This window comes from Sinocyclocheilus anshuiensis, unplaced genomic scaffold (genome assembly GCF_001515605.1).
Source record: "Sinocyclocheilus anshuiensis isolate Anshui unplaced genomic scaffold, SAMN03320099.WGS_v1.1 scaffold206, whole genome shotgun sequence".
Classification (NCBI taxonomy): Eukaryota; Metazoa; Chordata; class Actinopteri; order Cypriniformes; family Cyprinidae; genus Sinocyclocheilus; species Sinocyclocheilus anshuiensis.
In genome coordinates, this window is record NW_015542358.1 from 1,345,296 (window position 1) to 1,365,308 (window position 20,013).

At 41.3% G+C, this 20,013-nt stretch overlaps 1 protein-coding gene across 5 annotated transcripts in view; it reads left to right on the forward strand.

Annotated features, from left to right (window-relative positions):
* The window catches only part of ppargc1a (peroxisome proliferator-activated receptor gamma, coactivator 1 alpha), a 42,608-nt gene that overhangs the window by 5,756 nt on the left and 16,839 nt on the right, over positions 1–20,013 (forward strand). Inside the window, exons 3-7 of one of the 5 annotated variants that reach the window (XM_016490656.1) lie at positions 15,189–15,383; positions 16,334–16,492; positions 17,116–17,449; positions 19,085–19,130; positions 19,302–19,375. In XM_016490656.1, coding sequence (XP_016346142.1) covers positions 15,189–15,383; positions 16,334–16,492; positions 17,116–17,449; positions 19,085–19,130; positions 19,302–19,375 — 808 coding nt within the window. Of the gene's footprint in view, positions 1–15,188; positions 15,384–16,333; positions 16,493–17,115; positions 17,450–17,660; positions 18,278–19,084; positions 19,131–19,301; positions 19,376–20,013 lie in introns of those variants that run through there. The other 4 variants (XM_016490658.1, XM_016490657.1, XM_016490659.1 and 1 more) reach the window with 4 other exon arrangements.

A 20,013-nucleotide genomic window follows, 5' to 3' on the forward strand; every position in this document is an offset into this window, starting at 1 on the left:
CTCCGGGTCCCAAGAGGGCGAGGATGGCGGTGCACGAGACCCAGTCTCCACACGGCCGTCCCCCTCTCATTTCGCCTATGGGCAGCAGGGTCCGGTTCGGGGACGCTATGCCTCCTCACGAGTCCCCTGCCCAGCTGTGGAGCCAGGTAAGTGGCGCACCGCGCACTCAGACCCCACCCTGGGACGCACGGCCTGCCGGGTTGGGTCCCTGTGTTCCACTTCGCTACCCCACTGCGGGTACGTCGGTGGTTTCCCTGGTCCCGCTTGTTCGGTCGCTGGGGGCCTGGTTAGTGCTCCCCAGGCCGTCTCGCTGGCTCATGAGAACCATCAGACTCGGCTACGCGATTCAATTCACCCGGCGCCCTCCCAAGTTCAGGGGCATTCGGTTCACCTCTGTGCTGGACAGGGATGCTCCTGTCTTGCGTGCAGAGATCGCGGTCCTGCAGGTGAAGGACGCGATACAGCCGGTCCCTCCAGCCGAGATGAGGTCAGGTTTCTACAGCCCGTACTTCATCGTACCCAAGAAAGGCGGTGGGTTACGACCGATCCTGGACCTGCGCGTACTGAACCGGGCCCTTCACAAACTCCCGTTCAGGATGTTGACGCAGAAACGCATCTTTCAATGCGTCCGTCCTTTCGATTGGTTCACAGCGATCGACCTCAAGGACGCGTACTTTCATGTCTCGATTCTCCCTCGACACAGACCGTTTCTCCGCTTTGCATTGAGCTCTCACGTCAGCCCGCCCTTCCGGGAGAATGGCGACTCCACCCCGAGACAGTCCAGCTGATTTGGAGGCGCTTTGGGGACGCTCAGGTAGACCTGTTGTCTCCCCGGACACGTCCCATTGCCAGTTGTTTTACTCCCTGGCCGAGGGGACCCTCGGCACAGATGCACTGGTGTGCAGCTGGCCTCGGGGCCTACGCAAGTATGCGTTTACCCCAGTGAGCCTTCTCGCACAGACACTGTGCAAGGTCAGGGAGGACGAGGAGCAGGTCCTCTTGGTACTTGGCTCCTCAGCGAAAAACTGATGTGCGTTTGCACGCGCTCTCCTTTTATACCCGCGCTGGGGGGCGGGGTGCGCGTGGCGAAACACGCACGCCAACTGTTATTGGCTTGTTTAGTTAACACTCGAAGGGGATTGGGCTCTCGGGCGAGATCCCAATTCGTCAGTCACGACTGACGTAACGTCTCCGTTCCCTCCTTCAGGGAAACGAGGGTTACACAAGTAACCGAGACGATTTTTTATTTGTTTTATTTACAGATGTTTTATTCAAATACCCAAACTGAGGAAAAATGTGCAATTTGGTGGATATTCTGACATTTATATGGTCAAAAGCTTGTAGCTTGTTAGGCTAAACAAAGAGATCTTTATAACAGTAAAACAGACTACTTACATAAAATGCATAAAAATATAATTTGTCACTCTTTATATTATAATAATATGTCTTAGTGAGATATGTAACGCCTAAACATATAATGCCATGCAATAAAATGATGACTGAGAGATGTATAAACAAATAAACAAACAAACATTCCTCAAAAGCCTGATAAAGCCTGGATAATCAAGTGAATCAAAGTTGCTTCAGTCCAGTAAGTGTTCATCTGAAAATATGACTAACATTATGAAAATTATCACTATGTTTACTCAATAAAAATCATTAAAGATTTCACAGCAAAAAGTCACATGAGCCACAACCTGAAGATAGACTTTTTTTTAGAATTATACTTTACAAAGTTGCTAAAAACTGTATGAACTATCAATCAGACGACAGAAGGCATGTAACAGATTGCGTACAAAAGGGTTTCAGCAACGATCATTTGATCATGCTGATAATTTAGAGGCCTTAGAAATTTACATATCAAATATGAAACAGGCATAACATGCAAAAAAAAAAAAAAAAAAACAGCTACAAAAGCATCATCAAACAGGCTTACATACTGTATATTTGGATATATCATATATATCATAACATATATGCACAACAGACAAGCGGCTTTAACACACGCGACACAAAGCTTTTTTCACGATTATGATTCATTATTTCATGTCTTACGCTTTCCTTACATTTTGTACATGATGTTCCATTATTGCAGGGCCATGTGGGGCAAGCCGGCAGGCAGATGAGAGTGAGCGATAGCGGTGGGCAGGGAAACGCAGCCTAGAGATTTCATGTGACGTGACGGCTTATGCCTTTCAGTGGCAGTTCAGCCCTAGTTATCAAGCCCATCTCAGAGGCTAAAATGGATCTCTGGAGGTGGGGGCCGACAGGCAGCTCGCTCTGCCCCAGGGAGAGGGCCTGACAGCGCGGTCAGCCCGTCACCAGCAGCCCCTCTCTCGGGAACAGGGCCGTGGGGAGGTTAGAAGCACTCAGACATGTAAAACCATGTTTTGAGTCAAATAGATTTGCTCTTTTAGGCACTGGTTGAAAGTGTAAGGCTGCTACATTTGTATTGAGCTGCTTGTATTCCGTAAATGGAACATTTACTTCTCATGCATAGTGATAAGTGCTGCACACAAGTTTTGTCATTTTTTCAAGAAATTTAAAAGCAAAATCAAGTTAAATAGCACTTTATAGCATATTTACAGACTATTAAAAAGACAATCCCTGGGAGATGCTTTGGTATCAGGCTGCTGTGACAAATATTTTAGCTATTGTGCTTGCAAAAAAGTACTATGGTGGTACAGTGATGGTAGCAGATCAGTATGTTAGAGAGAGAATACAGAGTTAAAAAAAGCACCTCAATTTTATTCAGAGGCCCAAACTAAGCAAAAAATATGCCATTTTGGTGAAGATGTTGACATTTATATGGCTGAAAAGTGCTGAAATTCTGATAGCTTGTGAATCAGTAAGATCTTTATAACAGCATAGCAGTCTACTTACATAAAATGCATATAAATCTCAGTTGTCACTCTATCTCTCCTAATAATATGTCTCGGTAAGATGATATTTAAATGCTTAGTTTTGTGATCAAAGCTCTGTAGTTTCAAAACATATAGGCTACAATGTAATTCAATGATGACTGACAGATGCACAAATAAACGTTACTATACATTGTTTTTATTTAATTCTGGCTCATTTGAAAAATGTGCCTGTAGCACCATTTCTGCAAAGTGATATTATGTTGCTTGTTTTGTGACACTTACAAAGTGAAATGTCCAGTGGCTCATCTTTGACTTGTAGAATCAAGCTTGTGTTTCACGGGTGCAATGCAGTGCAAGGCTGTACCAGGTGAGCAACCGAGCAAGTTTACTACGTCAGAAATGCAAAATTCAAAATGCATTAATTTACATATCATGCATTCATGTTCATGCAAACATTTTGAAAGTGTTTTGAGGTCATATCATAATATTGTACAGGTGACTGGAGTGTAGCATACTGTCTTTTTGGATGGCATTTAGCTCGGAATCCAGGCTAGAGTTCTCGCTGTTCTCATCGCTGCATGGACAATGTGTGGAATGGAACACTCCCTGACTCCAAGAGATTGCCGCAGCCTTTTATTTTAAGGGCACTTGACACCTAGTCAAAATAACTCCCTGTTAAAGACTGTACTGTATTAGGTCATCCAAGGCTGTTCGGTTGGGTCGTGTGATGTTTATATCCAAACACGAAACTATGCTGCCAGCGAGTGTTTGGAATTACAACTTGTTCGTGGAGTGAAAGCACTGGCTGTGCTTTGTAAGGTGAGTGCAGTTACAGATGACCGGTCAAAACTTCGACCAGACTCTGACCTAGCTATTGGAGATGAGCCAAAGTGTGTATTTGTAGGTGTGTGTGTTTGGAGGCTCGGATGTCTAAGTGTGAAAGCGAGATTAATTACTCAAATAAATCAGACGCACACCCAAGTACACACATTCACACATAAACACATCCATGAAAACAGGCCCTATTTGCTTCTTGCTTCTTGTAATTTGCAAATCTACAAACAGAAACCCAGATCAAATCGTCCAAATCTACTGCAGGCCTACGTCTCTCAGAAGACAGAAAAACGCTCACAAGCACATCTATGCCGAGACACACGCACATGGTGTTAACGGTGACTGCTGATGGCTTAGCATTTTTAATTTGCAAATTTATGCTGACATTTGAAAACACACCATCAGTTTAGCTGCACAAGTTCAGCTGGGCCAAGCATATTATCATTTTGTGCAGTATAATGTGATTTCCTCAAGTGAACACACACTTGCACACACACACACACACACACACACACACACACACACACACACACACTCGACTCTTTGACTTATCACCCTGGCCGTGCCTCTCGAAGCGCAGACGGTTTGAATGTTGTCAGGCGTCAAAAGCATCACTAAAGCTGCTGCTGTCATTTTTTGCCAAGTGTTATTTATCACTATTATAGTATTCATTCATATTTTGAATTAGCTTTTATTTTGATATTTTTAGTTTTAATTTTTGTAATTTTGTCATGTGCTTTTTTCATTTTTTTTAAATTATTTTTAACTTTAAATTCTTTTTATTTCCGTTTTAGTAGTTTTAGAACTTAGATCTATTTATTTCAATTAGCTGTCAAGGCAACACTTCTAGTTTTATTTTTATTATTATTTTTTTTTTGGCCGATTCATTACCCACTATAGGTGAATAACTAGAAGAATAACAAAGTGCATTAAACATTAAATGAGACTTTGTGCTACAAACCAGTATTTATGATTAATATAAAACAATGTTAAATAATATAATGACCAGTTTCTATAATTTATAATGACTTTATCATATTTTTAATCTAATATTAATGTTTTACTTTCAATTACCACAAATTCACTTTTTTAGTTACAACTTAGTTTAACTACTTAGTTTTAGTATTTGTTGAGATTAACAACACTGGTTTTGTCATTTCTTTATGGTTTTCATGGTGTTTAGTCACCTAAAAACTAAATTATTTAGATATTTTGTTGTTTTGCAGTGAATCTAAATGGTTTAGTGCATTTCCTTTGTTATATCTCTCATTTAGCATTATCTGAAGGTACAGTCATTATAAATATTATATTATATTTTATTTTATTATTTTATTTTATTTCAGTTGTTTTTTTCCAGTTACCAAAAACTGCAGGTTCTTTCACTATTCATATTTAAATTTTATTTCAGCTCTATTTCAGTTACCAAAAAATGATGTAATAGTTTTAGAATTAGTTAAGAATAACAACATCCATTAATGTTTTTCGGTTATACTTTATTTAAAGCTTTTATGTATAATGCATTATAATTATTCATAATGTACATTGTAATACATTATATCTTGCCGTAAATAATTTAAAATGCATAGTGTAACAATAAATTGATAAGTGTTATAATTTATTAACTGCGGTTACAATTATTTATGAGATTGTACAATGCATTATAACGTGCATTACAAGGCATAATTAATGCATTAAAACTACTTTAATAATGCATTATACATAAAGGCTCTAAGTAAAGTGTTACCTGTTTTTCTTATTAATTGTTGTTGCATTATGTTTACTCACCTGACAACTAAATTATTTAGCTATTCTGTTGCTTCAGAGTGAATCTGAATGATTAAGTGAATTTCCTTGGATGTACCTTTCATGTTGCATGAGCTGCAGGTATATTTAGCTGTATGTCATGGCTCCATCCTGCTCCCAGAGGGCCTCCTTCCTGCAGAGTTTAGCTCCAACCTCCTCCAACACACCTGCCTGGAGGGTTACAGTAATCCTGACGACCTTGATTAGCTAGTTACGGTGTGTTTAATTAGGGTTGGAGCTGAGCGCTGCAGGATGGTGGACCTCCAGCAACAGGACTGGACACCTAGGTAGTAAATAGGTTGTATTTTGAATAGTGGCATTGGTGCCACCATTGATCAGTGCAGGTAATTGGTTAGGGTTGTTTCGTCACACATTTGAAGTATGTTTCTCATATATAGTGCATCAAAAAGAGTTGGGCAATTTCGTAGCCATGCCAGGGTGAATTCTTAGTTGCAATAGTCTGGAAATGTGACAGAGCCCTGTCATCAGTAAGGAGCCTCTGAAGTTTTGGCAGTGAAGCTTGTCAAACAACCGTAGAGAGAGTCTGAAATCCAGCGGGCATAAGCAAATATATTCACTTTGCAATGAAGGGAGGGGAAAAAAGCAAGGGAGCGCGAGGAGGGTAACATCACTTGCAGCTGGAAAATAGTCCCCGCAGGGCATGTTTGGAGAAGCACAAGTTAACATAAAGCTTGTTGCTCGGCTTGCTTGCGTACTCTTGCATTCTGCTTCTTTCTCAGGCTCTGGTTTGCTCTCCTGTATTCATTTCCATGCCTCTGTCATCTTTCTCTGTCCACAAAGCCAGTTTTTTATTCTTTCATGCTTGCTTTCCTATCCCTTGCTCTCTAAAGTGGTAGTTGCATGTGAGATCTTTCTTCGGGGGCCTGTAGCCTCAGCTGATCTTGATTCTTAGCCACCTGATGCTCATCACAGAACCAATTTAACACCCCACACACCCCTGCGGGGGAGAGAGAATGGGGGGAATTTGTTACCAAGGGAATTCGAAGTCTGTGTGTGCAAGAGAATTTTTGCACTGTGCGTCTGTTATTGGTATTTATTGACATAAAATACATGGTTTGTTAATATTAGTATTGCATGCGTTGACATTTCAGCAACCCAAAATATTTGACCAAAAATGAATTTTCGGTTTTGACTAGAACAGTTTGTTAATTTTAGTTATTTTTTTGTCAATCATTCTTTCACTTTTGCATTTACCTCAGGAAGGCCATTCAATTTTCGTAGCTTGTTAGTCAACTAGAACAAAATACATAAATTTGCTTAATTGATTATTAATTTTCGGTTTCAATTTTTGGGCTAAATTAAAATTTAATTCAGTGTTTATGTGAAAAAAAAAAATCAGTGCATCACTAAATATAATAAATGTCATTAGTGGCCTTTTTTTAGAACACCAAAAGCACCAAAAGTTTTCATTTAGGTGAAAACCAATAATAACATTTTGGTAATTAAATTTGAGTAATTGACCCTTCGCTGGGAGCTTGATTGACAGATCTGACCAATCATATCGCCGAATCTACCATTTTGTCCGACAAACAAAACAGTCAGGAGAGTAGATTAACGTCGATGGACTTGAACTTGTGTATTGACGTATTTCCGCGGTTGAAACAAGATACCTTCTGATGTTCATTCATGTTTATTTTGTGCTTTAAGTAAATATGAAAAGATGATCAATTCACGTGCCGCTCGAACTGAGGCACTACAGCGATCCGTTTTGCTACTCTAGCTTCATTTTGGTCGTGGTGAAGTGCGTACATTCTACTAACATGTTTACGTCTTGTAGCTTATCTGTGTTTTCCACGAAATAGATGCTGATAGTCAGTCTTAAAATCTAGCTAACTTAATGATTTCAGCCCCCTAAAACTATTTCCGCAAAACCTAAAATCAAATTTTTGGCGGTTTTGCCCAAATATTTTTGGTTCCCGAAATTTCTCTGCATCACTAGCTAAAATGTGTTTCCTGTGGCCGTTTGTAATCACAGGATTAACGACTGCATGCATCACTTACTGCATCTCATATATGTTGCAAATGTATGTTGATAACATGCAAAAAGCACAGAAAATTCAGCACACACTCCCTCTCTGAATATATCTCGCCACAGACTTGCTCAGTTATTTTAGTCGAGTATGAAATGAACCTTGTTTTAGCACAATGCTTGATTGACAGCTGAGTAGGCGGCCTTTTACTGTTGTCTGCAGCATATGAGGACAAATTCGCATTTACACTACAAACACAATGTGGTCACATGCATTTCTCGATGCCATGATATTCTCTGAAGTACCATGTAAATATATTGGCACATGAAATACCAAAAAGTATTATCTGATGATGTACTGCAGCCACAATAATTCTGGCTGTCATCTTTATGTTGTAGATAATTCTTTACCAAGACTTTATATCTGCTTACAAATTGTATCTAATTCCTTCAAGTCACCGGTATGAATTACCTTAAGCTTTGATCTTAACGCATATCTCCCATGTGTGTATGTGTGTGTTCGTGTTTGTGTGGCATACTGGTACTGTTCAAATGGCTGTATCAAGGTTTAGCTTCCTTTGCTCTGGGACACACAGTGTTCTGCCAGTTCAGTGTCAGCTGACAGCCACTACCCAGAACTGAAGCACCACAGGTAGTGTCACACATGAGGCCGTTTTTCCATGTCTGAGGGCAAGTTACACATGGGGTTTTCCTTGGACATAGTGGACATCCCCTTAAATCATGTTTTATGAGTCTGGCTCAGATGGCTTGTGCTGGAAGTCGCACTGATCTGGTGCCAAATTTCATCTGGGTCGTGATAAATATCCTGCATGGACAGTACAACCAGTACTACTCAAGGATTTAATGATGGCTTATATCATGCCTGTATGTTCATGAGCTTCGCATTATTGACTGGATGGATGTTCGAGCATCCAAATGACACACATGCATGCAGTTGGTACAGTAATATTCACGTTTTGTAACATGTCACCAGTTGTAAGTGCGGGATAACCATTGTGGGCTATTTTTAGTCTGGGATGTTAATCTCTTCTAAGAGCCTTTCAGGGCCTGTCTCTTTCTAACCTGGCCGGAAACGCTAAGCCAATAAGCCCCAGGCATCTGGCTCAACTCTAGGCCGAGAGAGAAAGTGAGTCCCGGTACAGGCGATTCCTGGATTATTTAATACTTCAGCATGGCAGGGAGGGGGAGTTTGGATCTCTGAATTCCAGGAACGCTGGTTCTTTTAGGGCTTATGCACTGCAGGGTACAGAGTGTTTCAGACGTAGCTTAGTGGCGTCACGCTGCACGATTTTACGGAGAGGGTAAATTAACAAACAAAATGCTAAATTTTTGCAATGGGGAATGAGCCGATTGGTTGCATTGCAGGAGATAAATTTGATACATGCTCAGACTTGCATGAGCACTTTTAATAGCTCTGTCTGCCAGCTAAAATGAAACGATGTAACATATATTCCCAAAGTTTTGATTGAGGATCAGTTTTCCAGTTGCAGTCTCATTCCTCCTTCCATCTGTAGTTCATCCCACAACATTTCCATGATATTTATCATGAATAAAAAAGTGTGAACATATGTTGAGTGTGATATATCCTTATCACTCTTTGTGTTTCAGTGGTAAAAAGATGTAGTCAAGTGCTGTAAACTTTTTTTTTTTTTATCAGTTAGTTTCTGCCTTTAAGTGAAGAGGTGCGTTGCAAAAGCAAATTTAGTTTTAGTTTTGGTTTTGGTTGGTGTTTTAATGTGTGGCCCAGGCCAAGCCAGACCTTGTAAATATTTAGGCCTACATGCATGCATAAACACAGTGCCTCCAAAAGTGTGAGCATAAATCCTTATCATTTCTTGGCGTATATGCATTACAGTAATTTGCAATTATTTTACAACACCAGCAATATTTTTTGTTATTATTTTTGATTACATAATTATGGCAATATATACACGTAACATCCAGGCAGGCCCCTTTGGCAGCTGTGATGCCTGACCAATGGATTAAACTTGATCCAGATTTATTTATTTATTTATTTTTGTTTTATATTATTCGGTCATCATACCTTATACCTTTACTGATTAATTAAGCTTATGCTGAATGTGTGTGTGTAGAGACTCTGAAATAGCTATTGAATTTCACAAGTAACACCTTGAATAAAACCTGAAATTTGCTTGAAAGCTTGAAGTAGCAAGACTAAAGTAGTGTTTTCTTGCAAAACATACTTCAATGATATAATTTGATTTATAACTAACAGAACCAACAGAGAAGTTTAGAAATTATTTATAAATACCTCTTGTATTTTTCTAGGTTCTGGATTTTCTTTTTTTTTTTATGTATATTTTGCATTCATAGTTTGTGTTGCAAAGTCATAAAAAAAAAGGATAAAGCTGATATTGTTTAAAATACAAAGCGTGCATGTTTCCAGACTTTACATACATATATACAAAAAGACTGAAAAAGGAGAAGAATAAAAGCTTAATGGGCATTTGAAACATAATGGGAATAATCGTCTCACAAAGTCAAGGTCTGGTAGATCTTCCCTCACCTACAGGAGATGGAAGTCAAGGTAAAAAAAAAAAAAAAAATGCATTTAGTTAGTAATCAGCAAATAGCTTTTATCCATTCGGGTGAGAGCGTTGCAGTGGGGTCTGATAAGATCATTTGCTTTCAGGTGTTTTGCTGGCTACTGTACTCAGCATTGAGTGTAAATTGAATAGCATGACCTTTCGCAGCCGAATTAAATTGACTGCATTTCCACACACATTTGGTGGTTTCAATTACCATACATTTAAAAAAAAAATTGGAGTCTGTAACCTCACTCGTACCTCATGGATACTCGTACGAGGGCAGGTGTTCGTGATAAAACACACACGCGTGCAGTCATGCAGTCTGTAAGCGTTTTTTTTTGCCCTCTGCTTTCATATAAACGTATGACGCCAATTGACCTTTGTGCAGTTAAAACATGCTTTATTATAGAAAGAGTATTGTAGTTTCGTCTTTCTCCTTTGTTGTCGCTCCTCTGCGTGTTTGGTGCAGTGCCGGTGATGATGTGCCCCGCTGCTGATATCAGGGTGACAAATGACGGGTCGCCCCGCCGGTGTGCTGCTCATAAGCCTGCCAGCAGCTGAAAGGTCAGAGGGGGATCCGGGGGATAACAAAACACTTTTAAGAAGAGAAAAGGGTGACTTTACACGCTTAAATACCGGCTTTGTATGTCCACATTTTCTTTTTTTCACATGTAATGCAGTTACTGCTGCATTGGAACGAAACAGGACTCGGTTTCCTTTCATCCTACCCTTCCTGCTTACTTGTATTTTCTAGCGCATCATAGCATGATCACCATCCTGTATATATTTATTCTCACAAAAGATTGCCTACCTCTGCAGATTTGCCACCTCAGACTTAAGCAAAGTTCTGTTTGCATGCACGTTTCAGAAAGGAATAACGATGTGTGTTTTTCTTTTCTCCGCTGCATTAAAATATTTAGACTCCAGCTCTTTAGGAATCCGAGCACCCTAGTGTCAGCATTATTGGGCGAGTTTCTAAAATAAGCAGTGCATCAATATGTCTGAGCACTGAAAACTAAGTTTATTCTAATTGCATTAGAAACAGAGCTGTGGGCCATCTGTTGCACCACAGCTAAAAAACAGCATGCAGACTCCTCTTCCTCTCTTTATCATCAGTGCATCCATTTAGATCATGTCACTTTGTTGCTAGCCTTTTATTTTTTACTTTCAACCCTATCACTTTGTGCAAGAGAGCAATTATTTCTGGGTAGAAATTGTTTGTTTGCGGCTCTGTTTGTGGGCACTTGCAAGCACATATTAATTTAGCAATATTATATTTTAATTTCCCTCTTCACTTATGCATTGTTCTGATTGTTTGCATGTTAAAATAACTTGAGTTTGATTGCTACCTGTTCGAGCTTCTGGTCCAGACAGAGTCAGGGGGGTGGTAATGTTGGTTTGGGTTATGAAAAGTTAATCTTTGCCATACTCCGTCTCTCTGTGATCATTGCCTCTGGAGCATGCATGCCTCAGTGCCCAGTGTGCAGGATCATTTGCGGGGGAAATGAGGTTTGAAATAGTGCTGGTGATTCCACTGGCAGAATCCTATTTTTGAGTATGACACATGACGGCTGTGCCATGTACATATACTGTGACACGATCTGGTTAGGCTTATTGAGGGAGGCTTAAATTGGAATGTTTTTGATAATGTGAGGGACAATATCATGTGTGACATAATACAGTGGGTACGGAAAGTATTCAGACCCCCTTCAATTTTTCACTCTTTGTTATATTGCAGCCATTTGCTAAAATCATTTAAGTTAATTTTTTTTCCTCATTAATGTACACACAGCACCCCATATCGACAGAAAAACACAGAATCGTTGACATTATTTAAGGGGGTCTGAATACTTTCCGTACCCACTGTATGTTTGAGGTCTTTTATTGTTTTTATTGGAGTTCTGGATTTGGTCAAAAATGTCTTTGTTGACATGTATTCTCTGTCTTCCCACCCACAATTCTATGTCCAGGCACAGATTGCATAGTGCAGAATATCAGGATTTGTTAGCGATGGAATTAGATACTAATGAGACAATAATGAGAAGCCACATAAAAAAAGGGAAATAAAGACACCTGTTGTTCTCTTTTTCCGTAAGGGCTATAAAGCTTCAAGTTTTTAAAATCTTTTTCAAACCTATCAGACGAAGCTTTGTCCAGCTAACATGCAACCAACTTGCTTTTAAAGTTAAAATTAACTTTTTTTCTTAATTCCAATTGTAATAATTCCAATTCCATATGATTTCAATACTGCTATCCAAATTCATTTCAAATTCAGAATTTTAATTGAAATTTAAAAGACATTCTCAGTTCAATTCTGAACAGTGTACAAACTTTGTTTGGGCCACAGCTAGAAAAGGTAAAATTAAAGACAAATATTGAATAATGCAAATTAGTGTTGTCAAAAGACCCGGTATTTCGGTACCAAGTCGGTACTAAAAAAATGAAAACGTTACGGTACCAGGATTTTTTAAGTACCGGTGGTACCGAGTAGCCAGTCAACCCAGTTCTTGATGCGCTATCCGAAAGCTATCCTCTTCCAGTGTTGCCAAGTCTGCGGTTTTCCCGACATTTTGGTACCGTGACAACACTAATGCAAATCTATTTTAGAGCTGTGAACAATATTCTGTCAGATGGAAACAGACTCTATTTTGGTTTCAGAGAGAACAAAAAGAGAAAGAAAAATACATCAATATTCACTTAAACCTTTTTCCACACATTCTAGGTCATTTAATGTCTTCCTTGTGATGGTGCACGCCTTCGGTTGTAAAACGTACTCTGAGTAATTGACTTTCTAGGTTTTATTACCTTCAGAGTTTTCACCCTCCGTCATGGTGGAGATGCAAGGCCGCAGACACGATCAAAATACGAACCTCACATTTTACTCTTTTTTTTTTTTTTTCATTACCTGTGGGGTATTCGCTCAGATCCTCAAATGATATCGGACCAATTTCTTTTCCAGCCGTGAAGTTGTAGTAAAAGAAAAGGACCGTGCTACCTGTTATCAGTGCCATAAGTTATATCTCAGGAATACAATGGCTTAGGTGGAACTCAATAAAAGAGTTAAAGCAAGGACAATTTCAAAGACAGCCTGTCTGATAACAAAAGAGCGTACCTGATAATGAATGACTGGTGAGCGCTGGCGCGCCTCTGAAGTACCGGGGGAGGGAGGGAGCTAGATGGAGTGTGACTGCCTAGCGCTTGCCAGTGTGTTTTATGGCTAATTGAAGCATTTGTGGTAAAACAGCCATGAATGGCACCCTTTAGAATTAGAGCAGGTTAATATACTGTGATCCCACAATTAGCCCACGATTGTTAAGATCTGTTTAATTCGGTGGGGTCCATTAAGCGGAATGGGAAAGGTCCTATCTATTTTTCTTCCCTTCTTACTCAGACCGTTTCTCTTTAGAGGCAATCGATGGCTGCGGACACAGCTCCAGAGGTTGCCTGTAAAATCTGGCCACTCTGGCACAAGGTTGAATGTACTTTGCTAGCGTTGGTTACACTTTGAATTATGTGTCTGAATGGAGGACAAAGGTTATTGGTCTGTTTCATAGAATAACGAGAGATAACCGATGTTGTAAGAGGAGTGCGGTTTTTGGCAGAACTTTTGATTGCTGTATAAACCCTGGAGTACCTTCTGTCATGCTAGATAAAGTCTGACCAATAGTTCACACTTTAGTTTTACTAACTGCTAGTCCTTATTTGGGTGCATGCTGATAGTGTGAAAGCTGTTTCCGAAAGGAAAATCCCCAAATGAATAAAAGCTTTCCTCTGTAAATCAAACGATGAGCATCTATGGGAAGTCATCCTGAATAACCAGGATTATAATTAGCTTGAAGGAAATGCTTAATGCTATTGCCCTCTGTTTTAGTGGCTGCCTGGGTTTTTATGAAGTTGCAGAAGACAAATTGCGGGGAGACAGCAAAGGCATAGCTCATTGAAAGGACATTATTAGCCAACCATTAAACAGCAGGCTAAGTCACAGCCTGTGATTTCTTTCTAGCCACTTTACGTCACAACTCAGGTGCCCCTGCAAATCTTTTATCTGTTATCAATTCAAGCTCAGATTTAGGAAATATGTCCCAAGGAGGGCATTATGAACTCATTTTCCTCCCTGTCAGTGGCTAATCAAACGTTAGCACTATCAGTACCGAAATCTCTTAAATGGAGTGAGATAAGTAAAATGGTCTTGTTTTGATGTCTCAAAAGCAGCTCCCATGAGCATATGAACATGCTGGTGTGTAATCGTGGGAAACTATTAATAGAAAATGAATCAATCGGGGTGATCGTTGCACATGGGACCGGAGGCTAAGCAACGCAACACTTCTATCTAAAGAGAACAGTCCCCCTGCAGCCACCACCATCGTGCCCGAATACTATCAGCAAGTGATACTAATCCTGTGGTGTGCATAAAAGGATTTGTTCTTGTTGGCCTGCATACGCCACGTCCCCCAGCAATTTTGGTGTTTATCTTCTGCAATGGATAAGTCCCATGGGTTTTGGTGCTGGAACTTCCAGTGCCTGCGACTTTTCCACAGCCACTGCTCCATGGATACTGCCCCTCCTGTGTGGGCAGGAAGAGAGAAAAGAGACAGACGGGAACATCAAAGAGTTTCACATTTAGCATTTGATTCTGTAATCACACTTCATATGCTCAAAATATTGCATCTATTTCAAGTCACAATAAGGCTCCTTATCTATGGATTGCCAGCTTGAATTTGGTTGATGAGCCATTTGAGATGTCTGAGTTAGGGATTGGAGGAACGTAACTTCCCTCGTATTGTTTCTTAGCTCTTTCTCGCTACTCCCCTGAGTAGTTGCTGTGTGTCAGCTCAGTTAATGGGTTTCTTAGGGGAGATATTATTTTGGTCCAGTAAGCTGCATGTTTAATGTATGACTGACAGTGCTGACTCATGTGGCTTAGGCAATTTGTAGTTGAAAGAGATTTTGTAGTAAAAAAAAAAAATGGATGCAGCAAAAAAAAAAAATTCCATCCTCTATTAGCGATTATGGAGCGCCACTCCACCCAGTCTGAAAACAGACAAAATCTGCCACTACTCCAAACTAAAATGTCCTATTTTCTTCCACTGTTCTTTCCCTTTCCCCTATTCTTTTTGCCCCCTTAAGAAGATAGATGAGGAAAATGAGGCCAACTTGCTGGCAGTGCTCACAGAAACCCTGGACAGTATCCCAGTGGACGAAGACGGGTTGCCTTCGTTCGAGGCCCTGGCAGATGGGGACGTGACCAATGCCAGTGATCAGAGCTGTCCTTCCACCCCAGACGGCTCTCCACTCACCCCAGAGCCAGAGGAGCCTTCCTTGGTAAGAGACCCTCCCCGCCTGTGCTTCCCCTGTGCCCAATCCTATTTCGCCATGAAGCATGGCCCTCTCATTCTGTTTCCTTCCCTCGCTCTTTTTCGGTCCCACTGTGTTTCACTGTGCTCCCTCTGTCTGGTCTTCACTATCACCAGATAAGGAGATGCTGCAGGCCTGTCACCAAAAATGGGTACAGACACGCCAGACAGCAGTCTCCTATTGATGTCTGCACAGAGAACATAGCCACGGTGCTGTTGAAACAGCAAATCAGAGTAGATCAGTGTTCCTGAGGTGTTAATTGCATTGTTCATTACTGCAAAAAGGGAAATGAACAACACTGTCAAGCCGAAGCAACGAAAAATATGCCAAAATAATTGAATTGAATCAAGTGACTATTTTAATCTGTATTTTCTCAATAGTATAAACAGTGAAAATGTAATGTTCATCATTAGTTACAATCTGAGCACCTCAGAAAAATCATTGCACCTGCTCTGATTGACATGCTGCCACAGCATTACTCTGATATATCTGATTCATAGCCTGCAAAATTAAATAATTAAAGCTTAATGTTGCAGCTCACATAATCAGTCATGTATTGCATAAATGTTTTTCAAAACATGCACATGATTCTGCTGTCATCAATAAATTAGTTTGTCAACTTTGAAGATGCTTAGAGAGAGAATTATTTGAAAAAAATGCATGCAAAAATGAGCTTACAAGAGACCATATACAGAAACAACAGAGTGTGCTAACAATGCCAAGGTCATGGGTTTGATTCCCAGGAAATGCATAAACTGATAAGCTGTATACCTTGGATACAAAGTAAGTCGCTCTGAATAAAGCATCTGCCAAATGCATAAATGCAATGTAAATGCAAAAGTATTGCAATATCTTTGCATTTTGTTTTAAATTCATAGCTGTAATCCCCGTGATCTGTTTCTCTGCTCTGTTTGTAGCTGAAGAAGCTCCTCCTGGCGCCTGCTAACTCCCAGCTCAGCTATAATCAATACCCAGGTGGCAAGGTACAGAACCATGCAGCCAGCAACCAACGGATCAGACCAACACCTGCTGTTGCCAAGGTAGCTGCTCGCTGCACTTCTTGCATCAAAGGCCTGGTGTGTGAGCTCATCTGCTAGTTCTATGTAATTTTTCCTTTCTGTGAAATTATACAAATGAGTTGTGTGTGTGATGGAGGTGTCTCATCTGAAGTTACGTTACCCTTGATGACGTTCAGGACTTCTGAATGGCACCATCTAATTTCCATGAAAAAAGAAAACGCTAATATGTCTTGATAGAATTAGCATTGTTGGTCTCGTTGTCACAAATACAATGATTTATTACCACAGGCCCAGTCATGTTGTAAACTAGAAGACAAATGAGTAGTTATTTGAGGTGAACATCACATGTAATTCTCTCCCCTCCACACAATCACACTCACGTACATGCGCAAGCTCTCTTTGAAGAGTTATTTTTCCATAATGACTTTGACTCCTCTGTTTCTGGAGCTCTGCACATGGCAGGGTCCCATAGGACACCGCTGTCTCCTCCTGCTGCCTGCGTGCAGATCTTCCTGGAGCCATCCCAAGACCTCGTAATTAAGATGATGGGCAAAGTACACTCACGTTGCCTTTTGGGAGACTAAACCACCTCTGCGCTAGCCCCCCGTTCTAATCTCCCTATGTTACCTTGTTACATACCATGCTCATTCTTCCCTCTCTCTCTGATTTCTCTTCTTTAGACAGAAAACCCCTGGAACAGCAAACCACGAGGGTCCTGTCCCAACCGGTCTGTGAGACGCCCTTGCACTGAGCTGCTCAAGTACCTCACCTCTAGCGACGAGACCTTCCAGACCAAAGCCAGGGAAGCCAAGAGCACCTGGACAGGTTGCGGCAAGGACAGGGGAGGGGCTTGCACGTCCTCCTGCTCATCTTCTTCCTCTCCATCGTCCTCATCCACCTCCTCTTTCTCCTCCTTGTCGTCCTGCTCCTCTTCCACCGCCTCCAAAAAGAAGACGTCCTCTGCTTCCCCATCGTCACAGCAGCAGCAGCAGCTGGCGGTGCAGGCCCAGCGAGGTGAGAGCCAGGCAGCCGGCACGTGTAGTGTGGCTGGTGAAAGGGCGGGGAAGTGGCGGCGGTGTACTCAAGGGGGGCACTCCGCCCCCGTTGCGCTGTTCCACGGAGGCAGCTGTGGCCATGCCTGCTCCGGCGAAGAGGGGAGGCCGCCAGGCCTGCAGCCAGGTGTTGACCCAGGCAGCTTGGCCGCTGCCCGCTTTATTAGGTACATGCACTCTTACTCTCTCCCGCCTAGAGAGATGGGTCATGCAGGCAGCTGTGGTCATTGCCTTGAGGCGGGCGGCTTGGCTGAAGCTGGCCGTGCTAATAGGCACTTCACGGTGACCATTAAGAAAAGGAGGCAAGAGCTAGAGCACCCCATGCTCAGTCAGCTGCTCACCTCCAGGCCCAGGCCGGCCCGTTACCGGGCTCACCTGCAGTTGTCCCAGAATAAAAGGCAAGACCTACCAGACACGGCTTCTAGAGTCCAAGAGATCCACGGACACTTAGAGCGAGCTAGTCGTGAGCACCCTAGAGAGGCACCTAGCTTACACAAGCAGGCATTTAGCGTGGCCAACCAGAGCAATCTTGAGAGTTCGGCAGAGCTTAAATTAGACCTAGAGAGCTGGTTGAGCATGCCAGAACCGGTGATAGGAGACAGCTTGCATGATCTGGTGGGCCAAGCCGGGGAGGATGTTTTTGATGATGTCATAGGCAGCCCCATGTCATTCTCACAGGGCCTGCCAAGCCCATTGTTCCCAGACTCTTTAGTTCCAGAACTCACGCCCTCCGACTCACAAAAACAGGCACTCCGCAGGCACCTTGATGACCAAGTCCCACCAATGTTAGGTAATCATTGCTGCATCCCCGCCCTCTCTCCTTTGCCTCTCCTCCTTTAACTGCTTCCCAGTTTGACCACACACTAACCACAGCGCTAACCCAAACCTAACATTTACTTGGAAGCAAAAACCGATGCGGCTCCAAAGCATAAACCTCTGAATTGGCACAAACCTTTGTCTGTAGATTAATTATAAATGAAAAACGGGGAACGCCTGCAACACTTTGAACTATCACGTCGCCCAATTTCAAACTCAGATCTGTGCTGAAAAGCTTATTTCTCAGGCTGCCGTAATATAGCTGTCTAACTGAGAGATACTCCCTAGCAGTTGGAGATGGTCGCAGCCTCAGGCAACTGCACACGCTTCCTTGACTCTTCTTTCTTCCTCTGCTTTGGTTTCAATTGCATGCAAAACATATTCTTGTTAATTTTAGTAGCAGTATGAAACATTTGTGCCGTTCTTTTCCATGTCATAGTCTGTTTTTTTAAGTTTTCTACTCATTCTGACTGTTGGAATGTGGTGGATCTTGTATAATGGGCTGGGAAACTGAACACATGCCATCACTCCATCCTGCCTCACAAAGTATGCAGTCAGATAAAGACAAAAACTATGGGGTCAAGTTAGTCCAACTATTGGTTTTTCCCAAAATTTCTGTCTGGCTGGACAGTCATCTGGCCTTTCAGTGCAGGGTTGGATTTGCAACATCATTGCTGTCACTGATTAAGTCTAAGATATTAGTTGTAGATGTGGACCTGAAATATCTTGGGTACAGTGTGAACTAGTAAATTAATTACCCATGCTCCTTTGTGTTCTGCAGCCAAACCAACCATCTTGCCACTTCCTTTGACCCCAGAGTCTCCAAAGTAAGTGAGAGAGTTTTTACACAACTTTTGTAGAGCAGACAAAATCTGAACTAAAAAAAAAAAACAATGATGAGGCATTTTGTTAATTTCATTTCCATTTGTAAGCTCGCACAAACACTTCCAGCACTCCATCCCTGTTCTCATATATTTTGTTTCTCTTTTGTGTTACAGTGACCACAAGGGATCTCCGTTTGAGAACAAAACCATTGAACGCACATTGAGTGTGGAGATCTGTGGAACCCCAGGTAAACAAACAAAGAGTTTTTGCTCATAACCAAGAAAAGAACATGAAAATTGTACCTAAAACAGACAGATGAATGGTGCAAAAGCTCCCCCTTTCCTCCGTTTGTCTGGTTGTTAGTCTGAATTATCTTGCTGGGTGTTTTTTTATCCTTCACTAGTAAAGATAACATTTCTTTGGCAAAGGTAAAAGTCTCCTACACGCCTACTTTGATAGTTTAATTAAAGCGAAAGGTTCAAGGTGAACTGATGGAACATGGTCAGAATTTTATACAGTCCTTCATTGATTACTTTTTTTATTATATGGCTGATTTATTGGAAAGTTTCACTCTTCCCCTTTGAAAAGTTAATATTCTCTCTTTCTCATTTAGACTCTAATGCTTTTTGACTGGGCAGCTCGCTGCATCAATACATCAGAGATAAATTGTTGTGGCATTATTATTGTTTTAATTGGCTTTGCCATGCAATTTGGTTTTGCCGATATTATCTGGATCCTTGTTTTTTCAGACTGTCTGACAATTTGATTAGAGACATTAAGGTAATTTCCTATGTTAATTCTGCTATTTATGAGAAGGGCCCATTTGTGAAATTGAGCCAAAGCATTTTTATGTAATTTAAAGGGGAATGTATACATATATATATA